Source organism: Mustela nivalis (genome assembly GCF_964662115.1).
Source record: "Mustela nivalis genome assembly, chromosome: 17".
Taxonomy (NCBI): domain Eukaryota; kingdom Metazoa; phylum Chordata; class Mammalia; order Carnivora; family Mustelidae; genus Mustela; species Mustela nivalis.
In genome coordinates, this window is record NC_139036.1 from 40612547 (window position 1) to 40622087 (window position 9541).

At 59.9% G+C, this 9541-nt stretch overlaps 1 protein-coding gene across 3 annotated transcripts; it reads left to right on the top strand.

Annotated features, from left to right (window-relative positions):
* The first annotated feature begins 224 nt into the window (after positions 1–224).
* On the top strand, positions 225–9225 carry PPP1R1B (protein phosphatase 1 regulatory inhibitor subunit 1B). 3 transcript variants are annotated; one of them, XM_082704987.1, is made up of 8 exons: positions 225–352; positions 698–878; positions 2569–2629; positions 2955–2977; positions 3368–3446; positions 6690–6896; positions 8198–8317; positions 8405–9225. In XM_082704987.1, the coding sequence occupies exons 2-8, from the start codon at positions 798–800 to the stop codon at positions 8452–8454; spliced, it is 621 nt and encodes a 206-aa protein (XP_082561113.1). In that variant the 5' UTR covers positions 225–352; positions 698–797; the 3' UTR covers positions 8455–9225. The 3 variants fall into 3 exon arrangements, with proteins under 3 accessions (XP_082561113.1, XP_082561114.1, XP_082561112.1); XM_082704988.1 differs by having other exon boundaries at positions 230–352; positions 3371–3446; XM_082704986.1 differs by lacking the exon at positions 225–352 and having other exon boundaries at positions 359–878.
* Positions 9226–9541: the final 316 nt, after the last annotated feature.

Here is a 9541-nt window from a genome sequence, read left to right on the forward strand (position 1 = left end):
GGACCCAGGCCACGAAGGGGTTAAGGCCAGAGTCCTGTCTCCCCGCTGCCCCTCTCCTCCCCACCACGACGGCACCCCCGCCCCGCCCCACCCCGCCCCGGCCTCCCCCTTCCATCATCCTCCCCGCTGGACTCCATCAATAATGCAGCTTCAAGTTCTCGGGAGACGGCAGGGGGCCCCCAGCCCGCTCCCCGGGTCCTGGCGCACACTCCGCACCCCCCCTCCCAGCCCGCGGAGAACACGGTTCTCGGCGCTCATTGGCCACTTCCCGCTGGGTCCTCCCACCCAGCCCCCGGGCGCCAGTCCCAGGCGGAGGGGACTGGCAGGGGACCCCCAAGGCTGGGGCCAGAGGGTAAGACCTGGAGGGACGGAGCCAGGCTGAGACAGAGGCGCAGGCAGAGGAAGGGAGGGAGAGAGAGGAAGGCGGAGACACCCACGGAGACCCTCAGGGAGAGCGAGGGAAGGAGGGAGAGGCGAGACTCGGGGAGAGGGGCAGAGACCCGGAGCGGGCGAGCCGGGAGCCCAGGCTGCAGGCTCCCGGGGACCAGCGCGGCCCGCGCGGCGAGCGAGCCCGAGAGCCGAGAGTCGGGGGCGCTCGGAGCCGGCGCGACCCCCTCCTGCTCGCGCGCCCTCCCCTCGCGGCGCGCGGTATTTTTATCTGAGCGTGAGCCGCTAGCCTCCCCCTCGCCGCGCACAGCCAGCGCTCGCCGCCGCGCCCGGAGCAGCGCGGGGAAGCCGAGTCGGGACCGCAGCCCGGGACCCCGAGACCCCCAGCCCCGCCGGCCACCCCGCCCGCCATGGACCCCAAGGACCGCAAGAAGATCCAGTTCTCGGTGCCTGCGCCCCCCAGCCAGCTAGACCCCCGCCAGGTGGAGATGGTAAGGGGATCGGGCCCCACCCCCGGCAGCGCCCCTCAACACACCGCGGGCTCCTCTGGCCGCGGGGCGCTGCCGGGGCCCGACCGGCTTGGGGGTGGGGGAAGACGGGAGAGGCTCCGTCCGTCTCGGACACGCGGGGGCGCGGGGCAGCGCGTGAAGTTCGCTGAGGACTCCGGCAACTTTTTCACCGGGCCGCAGACTGCTGTGCGTCGAGCGCTGGGGGGCCTGGCCGTTCCGGGCCAACCCCGGGTGGGGAGACTGTGCTTTTGACCCTGCACGGTGTCCTCCTGACCGAGGCTGCCCCGGGGACCGCGGCGCCCTGGCCCCAGACGGAGTCGATCGGAAGTGAGACGCGTGGTGCCCTGACCCACGGTACAGAACCGGCCTCCGCCTTGCGGGTCCCGGGCTCTGCCGCCCCTGTGGCCTCACCGTGTGTGCCTGGACCGGGCCGCGAAAGCCTTGTTCTGACCTCCTTCTGCTGCCGGGCACTATCCAGAACCACAACATGGGGTTGGGGGGCACCAGTCATCACAGAAGCCAGACCCCTTCACAGAGTACTGAGTTCTCTGGAGAGCCTTCCTGGGGGTCGAGGCGCCTGCAGCAGTGGTGGGAGTGGACAGAGGAGAAGAGGGCCTCCGCTCCCCCCCCCCAAAAAGTAGCGTGTTCACTTGTTGCTGAGCTGCGACTGACACCCAGCAGAGCAGTGAGAGTGGAGACAAGTCATTCTTCGGGGAGAGGGGAGGCCATGGGGGAAGGGGAGGTCTGGGTCCTGGGTCTAAGCAGCTTTGGATCTGGAGGGCAGTTTGGAGAGCCCGGCGCGCGTGGGGGTGGGGGGGGTGGGGGGGTGGCAGTTTCAGCTTCATTCACCTGGTTCTCTTTGTGCATTTCCCTGGAGCTTGGAGAGGACCTAATTAACTGACAGTTGGTCTGATTGCCAAGTTGGGGGGGCAGGTACTGGGAGAGCTCAGTGCCCCCCCCCCCAACGCACCCTCTCACTCTTCAGCTTGCCTCAGGTACCAAGGAGGGCAACTTTTTGGTTTTTTATGAGCACTGGGCCAAGAGTTTTTCAGCCTCTGAGAGACACTGCTAGAGAGACCCAGACGCAGCCTTCCAGGGATGCCTCCCCGACTGGGTGGGTCTGGGGCTCAGGCCCACACCTGAGCCTCAGTGTGGGGTTGCAGGTGTCTGCCTTGCCCAGACTCAGCCTCCCTCTGTGGTAGGATCCGGTTTCTTTGGAGCCCTTGAGCTGACCTTAGGTGGGTGGGGACAGGTGGGTGCCACGGCCCACAGGGCATCTCCCACAGCCAGCTTCTGGTTCCTGAGGATTGACATCTGGAAAAGCAGGAGAGGACAGGCCTCCTTGAAAGTGAAGGTGGAAAGGGAGATGCCCATTCTGGAAAAGCCATGGAGTGGGACAAGCATGGACTAGGAGTCAGCGATGGGCTTTTCTTCTTTCTCTGCCACTGCGAGCTGGGTGGCCTTGAGCCCTTAGCTCTTGGAGCCCTGGGTTTTCACCTCTCAAATGATGGGGTTGGGTGAACTACAGAGTTCCTTTCAGCTCTGACAGTCTTTGATTCAAAGGCACCCTGGGGATTTCAAAGCACTGTTCCCTGCTGCCTGTGGAGGGGGGGGTGCAGGTGTCTGTCCTGCTCCCCTCCCCCTCGCCCCACCTCTTTCTCCATCTCCTTAGATCCGGCGCAGGAGGCCAACCCCTGCTATGCTGTTCCGGCTCTCAGAGCACTCCTCGCCAGGTGGGCCCTTCCCCCCTTCCCCGCTGCCCCAGCCCTTGCCCCACCCTAGCTCTGATACCTTCTCAGGGCCCATGCCAAAGTCCCAAGAGTAGGAGATGGAGCAGAAGATGAGGGGGAGGGGGTGAGGTCTGGGAACCCAACTCTGCTGGGTTCATTTATTGCCCAGGCACCTTCCAACACCCAGAAGGAAAGGGCACACTTTCCCTTTCCCCAGAGCTTGAGCCTTTGGGGAAAGTAATTCAGATTCTCTTTCTCTCTTCCCTTTCCTCCCCGTCTTCTCTCTTCTTCCTTCGGTTTTCCTTGGTTCATTCATGGCCTCCCTCAGAGGAGGAGGCCTCCCCTCACCAGGTGAGTTTCCAGGGGCCCCTGGGAGCCCTTTGTGGTGGGCTGGACAGGATTCCTCCCAACTAACACAGGGTGCCTCCCAGAGGACACATTAGGATATCCACTGGCACCTTGGTAAGAGGGCCTGGTGCCAGGGTCCCACTGGAACAGACTTTCGAGCCCTTGTCTCTCCTCTGCTCAGACTCGAGCTGGGCCTCCAGAACCCTGGATGCTGCCCTGAGCCAGACCACAACTTATGGAAGAACCCCCCGCCCTGCCCCAACCAAAGCAACAGGGCAGCCTGGCTGGACCAGAGCAGTTGTGGGTGGCCTGGGCTGCCAGGGTGGGATGGAGTGGAGGAGGAGTGAAGGGAGGGGCCTCTGGTGAGCCTGTGTAACCTGGCACTTACCCCAGCAGAGAGCCTCAGGAGAGGGCCACCACCTCAAGTCGAAGAGACCCAACCCATGTGCCTACACACCCCCCTCGCTGAAAGGTACTATCCCCCCCACCCATCAGTCTGGTTGGCTCCTTCACCCAGGAACCAGGCTGACACTGGGGGGAGGGAGGTGAAATGTTGAGCTTTTGTCAATGGGGAGGGATTGTCTTGTAGCCCAACCACTACTTAGGGACCAGATCTTTCTTAACTTGGCCTTGTAAAGAAGGGGCTCAGGGGCTGAAAGGGGTGGCTGAGGGCCTCCAAATCAGGTTGTGGGGTTGAAAGAAAAGAGGGGACTGGCCTGAAATAACAAGTATCATCAACATAAAGAGATACAGCTCTCTACCTCCTCTTTGCAAATGTGTGCCAGACCACCTGTCGCCCCCCCCCTCCATTCCCCCCACCCCAGATCTCCCCGCCCAAACATGACCTTTTCCAGAAGCAGCCCTTGCTCCCTTCTCCCACTGGAAGAACATTTGCAAGGTCAGCAGACTGGTTCCTCCTTGGTCCTGCTTCTCGTTTCTATATTGAAACACAAGTCATTCCTAGAGCACGCACTTAGAGAACACCTAGTGTATGCCAGGCCTCACAGGTGGGCACTGGGCAAGATGGGAGGAGTCAGATTTGACCCTCGCCCTCCTGGGGCCCTTTGCTTCAAAGGGTGGTGGGCGAATTACAGAGGAGAGGAAGGTTAAGCCTGGATTTGAAGGATGAGTTGGGATTCGACAGGCAGTCAAGGCGTGGAAAGGCATTCTAGGAAGAGGAAAGGAAATTTGCACAGGGGAGGCAGTGTGAAATCGCAGGGAGTCTTTAGAGTCCGTCTGGAGACTTGGCTTCTCACGGGGAAGCTGGGGAACCTACACCTGGAGGAGAGAGCTTGGAGCTGGGGGCCTGGGGAAGGTCTCTTCCTAACTTAGCCAAAGAATGCCTTCCCACCCCCATCTCAGCTCTGGCCTGAGGCTCTTCCTGCCTGGCCAGCCCTCTCCTTCCACAGAGGGAGGAGACCGGAAGGGTGTGCTGGGAGCTCCCTCTGGGGTGGGTTTAATGAGTTCCCAGCACCAGCCAAGGTCAACAGGTGCACCTGTCAGCCTACCTGTCTTCCTGCCTGCCAGTGTTAGGAGCAGAGAAGAGAGGGTAGGAGGAGAAGGGAGAAGGGCAAGTTCATTTTCTCTTCCCCCTAGGACAGAAAGAGGAAGGGACAGCATGTGGGCAGTGGGTACAGCACCAGGAAGGACTTCCCACCTGAGCGGTGTGGGGGAAGGCCAGCCCCTGAGGGAGGGATGAGGGAGGTGGTGGCATCTTCTCAGGAGAGAAAAGAAGTTTCTCTCTTTCCTCCCTACTCTGGGCTGAGGAGGGCTGAGTGGATGTGAGGGGCCAGAACTGTACCTCGAACTCTCGGTCATGAGCTTGGGGCAGAAGGCTGGGGTGAAGAGGATGGGGCCCATGGACTTCCCGAGTACCCTGCCAGGGCTAGAAATGGGCTCCCCCTCATTGCTCCTTTGGGCCACCCCTTAGCAGGGTCTGTGTTGGGAGAGGCAGGGCATTCTGGGGGTTGTGCTGGAGACAGTCTAGCTTTGAAAGGGGAGCTTGGGTTGGGCCCCAGACTTGGAGTCCAGGACCCCAGAAATGAGCCAGAGAAGAAGACAGCCGAGGGTGAGGGGGAGACTGGAGAGACACAATGGGAGGCGAGGTGCGAGGGAGGCACACGGGGTGCCAGCATGGGTGGGCTCCGCATACCTATTGTCACTGTGGCTCAGGAACTAAACTCTCCTCCCCTGATTGGGGGAAGGGGAGAGGGCGGTGGCTGGAGCAGCCACCTCCTCTCCGCCCTGCCCCCCAACCCTCAGAGGACCCTTCTGTACCTGGAGAACCCTATTTTGCAGGCTTTAGCCCCTTTCCAGGCAAGGGAAATCTCCTGGCAGGGTTGGGGGTTTGTAAGGGGAGAAGCCGAGGGTTCCAGGGGAGGGTGGACAACACCGGGGTCTTGGCTTGAGGGGGACTCTCCAAGGCCAGGCTCTCACTTGGCTCAAGGTGATGCTCTGCCGCGTCCCCAAGGCCAGGGCAGGGCGATCTATTGCATTTTTATTGCCTGGGTAGTTTGCCCAGAGCCCGCGGGAGGCACTGGGCTGGGAGCCTGGGGCAGGGCAGGGCAGCGGGCCCACACAATGCGCCCTCTGTGCCTGTCCCAAGTTGGCAGGAGTGTGGTGCCCTGTTCGTTGCACCGGAGGTTTCCAGCCTGGCCCTCCCAGTCTGGGCTTTCTGAGGGGAGGGCCTGCCTGCCACCTGAGAAGGAGCTGTAGCAACCGCAGCCCCTAGCTTGTCAGCTCCTGTCTGTGAGCTGTGAAGTCTGCTACCGGAGGGCTCTGAAGTCTCCCCCCTCGCCCCACCCCCAGTCCCCCTGCTGCTTCTGCTCCCAGACACTCCTCACAGCGTCCCCTCAACCCCTGCCATTCCCCTAGAATCCCCCAGCCCTGGCCCCTTTCTCCTAAGCCCCTGGGCCTTTATATCTTTTGAAAACTTCTCCTCAGCTGCCCACACTGTTCCTTTCCTATCCCAGCAGGCCTTGCTGGTGTTGGGGGGGTGGGTGGTGTTTGCTGCTTTCTAGGTCACCACAGAGGGAGCTGGAAGCTTGGGGATGTGGGTCAAGATTGTGGGGGCTGCGTCTGAGCACGCCACATCCCCAGGCACCAACTTGACGGGCTGTAGACTGTTCTGTCCTCCGTCTCCGAACTGTTCCCAGCTCAGCACCTGGGGCAGAGATGTGTGGAGTGGCACCTCTGACAGGGGCAGTGCCAGGAGGTGGGGACCAAGCCCAGCAGGATCGGGGTAGGCAATGAGCCCTAGGCAGTCTGGACCCTCCACTAGAAACTGAGAGGGACAAAGCCCACAGGCCCTGGGCCCACGGGTTCTGGGCCTTCTAGCCGGGGCTGTAACTAGTGGACACAGTCTCCAGTACCGGGTCCTTGGAGAAGCAAGCATCCCAGCCGCGGAATGTTAAGCTGCTGCTCTACCTGCCTGGTCTTGTCTGGCTTGGTACCCTGTGCTTCTGGGGGGGCCCCCTGGTGCCAGCCTCCAAGAAGGTCTGCCTCACAGGACAGCTTAGGAGCCAAGCGCAATTAAGGGTCTACCCCCTGCTGCTTCTGTCCTGGTCTGGCCACCAGCAAGACTGACCTGTGACCTTTAGCTTTTGAACTAGACCCCTGAGTGAGTTAGCCTTGCACCAGGCCACGTGCCTCTCCAGCGCCATGGGCTCCCGGTCGGCCAGGCTCACCCCTGCCTTCCCGGGGCCCCATGTGCCAGCCGTGCAGCGCATTGCTGAGTCGCACCTGCAGTCCATCAGCAACCTGGGCGAGAACCAGGCCTCCGAGGAGGAAGATGAGCTGGGGGAGCTGCGGGAGCTGGGCTACCCAAGAGAGGAAGACGAGGAGGAGGAGGAGGAAGATGACGAAGAGGAGGAAGAGGAGGAGGACAGCCAGGCTGAAATCCTGAAGAGTAGCAGGGGGCCTGGTAAGCTGAGGGGGTGGGGAAGCCTGGTGGGGTCCTCCCTGAGTGTCCTGGGGCACCCCTCCCAGTTCATAGCTTTTCATACATGTAAACCGCCATCGCACGGCGAGGGCCTCCCCATCCTCCCACCCACCCACAAGGTGCTCTACTGGATATCTGGGCTGCTCCCATCCTGATCCTGTTCCTCTCCTGATCAAGTCGTCCCCAGTAATTCCTCTCTTCCTTGAGGATTACGGCAAGGCCACATGAGGTTTGAGGCTAGACCCAAGAAAAGACTTCCCGGCCATGGCCGTGAGGGGCTACAGGAGATGCAGGGATAGAAAACTAAAAGGGTCCAATGTCCCCATTTCCTGCATTTTTAAACGTAGGATGTGGTTTCTGCTGGGAGGCAAAGAGCAGGTTCCTAAGTCCTCCCCAGGAGGCTGTTTCTCCCCCTTTTATTTCCTGGGCTGGGGTGAGGGGGTGGGGGTGGTGAGAGGGTGCCCTCTAGTGTCTAGATGAAGAATCTGGGATTCTGCGTTTCAACTCCAACTGTGAGGTAAGAGAGGGTCCAGAAGGGACCTAAGACCTATACCAAAGACCCAGAGCTAGAGGCCCCAGACCCAGAAATCTCCACGGAGGGTCCCAAGGCCCAGAGAATTCCTAGGCAGCAGAAAGATCTCTGCCCCTCCCATAGCTGTGTTTTCCATGTTTAGCTATGGAAAGCTGTGCCCTATCTATCCCTCCCGGTGCATGTTAAACTTTCTGGTCCTATTATTTATGGGAATGAGAAACAGTCGACCACCCCTGCTTGCAGTGTCCAGCCCTTGCACCCAAACAAAATGGTTTGGACCCCCTCTGCATCTCTGGCAGTGGGGGATCAACACTGGAACAAAAGCTTTAGGTAGAAGTTGAGTGAACTCCCCGGTGAGACCCTTAGGACAGGTCGAGAGGAAGCAAGAGCAGACCTTCCCTCTGGAAAAGCAGCAGGGCAGAGGGTCAAATGGCAAGATTACCAAGGAGAGATATTGATCACCACCACTCCCAGAGTGCGGGTTTGGTCTGGTCAGCATATTAACTAGTCTCTTATTTAAGATAATCTATGCAATTTCCTTCTCACCATCCCCTTCAGAGAGGTAGTAACTGACTTATCGAACTCACATAGCTAGTCACTGGGACAGCATTCTTAGTCCAGCGTTCTCTCCATCATACCATGATGCCCTCAGAAAGCTTAGCCTCAGCCATTAGGCTCCGCTCACGCTCCAGGAGGGCTGCTGAACGGATACTTAGAGTCTGTGTTCTTATCCCTTCATTCCCATTCCCAGCTGGGCAGAAGACAGCTTGTGGCCAGGGTCTGGAAGGACCCTGGGAGCGCCCACCCCCTCTGGATGAGCCCCAGAGAGATGGAAGCTCCAAGGAACAAGTGGAAGATCTGGCACTAAATGGTGAGGCGTGGTGGTGGCGGATGGGGAGGCGGGGCTGGGATTTTTGTAGGCGTGGCCAAGCCCTGACTCCCTCCGCTTGCCTTGCAGAGCCTGGGGAGGAGCCACAGCGCCCCGCCCACCCTGAGCCTGGCACATAGGCAACCGTCCTCGCATCGCTCAGAAGGAAGTGGAGGGGGCATTGCTGTTCCCCAGAAACCCGCTCTGTCCCCACCCTATTCTGTATCCTTCCCCCTCACTCGCTAGGGCTGTGGCTTCTGACTTCTAGAAGACTTAAGGCTGGTCTGTGTTTGCTTGTTTGCCCACCTTTGGCTGATGCCCAGAGTCCCTGGGCACTTGCTGCCTGATGCCTACCCCTGCCAGTCATTCCCCCATTTACCCAGAGGGAGGCGGGATGTGAGAGAGTTTGCAGTGGATAATCCGGTAAGGGTTGGGGGCAAAGGTTTATCCTTCACAGTTCTACTCCCCAGACCCTTCTCCTGGGCACAGAAAACCCACAGGGCAGGACCCTAAGATCTGGGGAAAGAGGGTACTGAGAACCTGTAGGTGCCCTTAGACCCTTCTCCATCCCCTCTCCTATGGGGGATTTCAAGTTACCACCCCTCTCTGTCTTCTACCAGGTCCCAGGATTCAGGCATCCTTCTCCTCAACCTCATCATTTTAGAAATCTTCCCTTTATCACCCCTGCTCCCCAGCCTGGGTGCCTGGAAGATGGACTAGCAGAGGCTGCTTTGTTGCGTTTTGTTTGTGCTTTGATGCCAGGAATGCCGCCTAGTATATGTCCTTAGGGGGGCGCACGGTGGGGAAGCCAGGTTCTCCTTGTCCTCCAGCTGCTCTGCCCCCTTCCCCTCGTCCCTGACTCCAGGCCTGAACCACTTCTGTGCCGTAATAAATAAATCTTTGTAAATAACCGTGCTGAGACTTCTCTTTCAGGTAAAAGGAGAGGGAGGAGGGGGAAACGGGGTCCCCTATGTGGAAGACCTGGTGGGTAGCCACCTCGACCCTAGTGTCTGGTCCTCTAGTCTGGATCTTTCCTGCAGACAAGGTCAGAGCACTCTTAGGAAGGACCACAGGAGTACCCTAGGATCCTGCTAGGGGGTGGCTGAATGAGGCAGGGAGGGAAAAGAACTTTCAAGAGTAATTGGGTTTCTCCAAAGGGACCTGTCCGCCAGCCCCAAAAGCCTCCCCTCGGTTAATTCCCCTTTTTAACCCCACAGTGCCAGGCCT

What these genes read in the sequence shown, in the direction of transcription:
- PPP1R1B (XM_082704987.1), top strand. Translation starts at nt 798, where the DNA reads ATGGACCCCAAGGACCGCAAGAAGATCCAGTTCTCGGTGCCTGCGCCC. An exon ending in AGGAGGCCTCCCCTCACCAG is followed by an intron (nt 2,978 to 3,367) that starts GTGAGTTTCCAG and finishes CACTTACCCCAG; the next exon opens with CAGAGAGCCTCAGGAGAGGG. An exon ending in CACACCCCCCTCGCTGAAAG is followed by an intron (nt 3,447 to 6,689) that starts GTACTATCCCCC and finishes CCCATGTGCCAG; the next exon opens with CCGTGCAGCGCATTGCTGAG.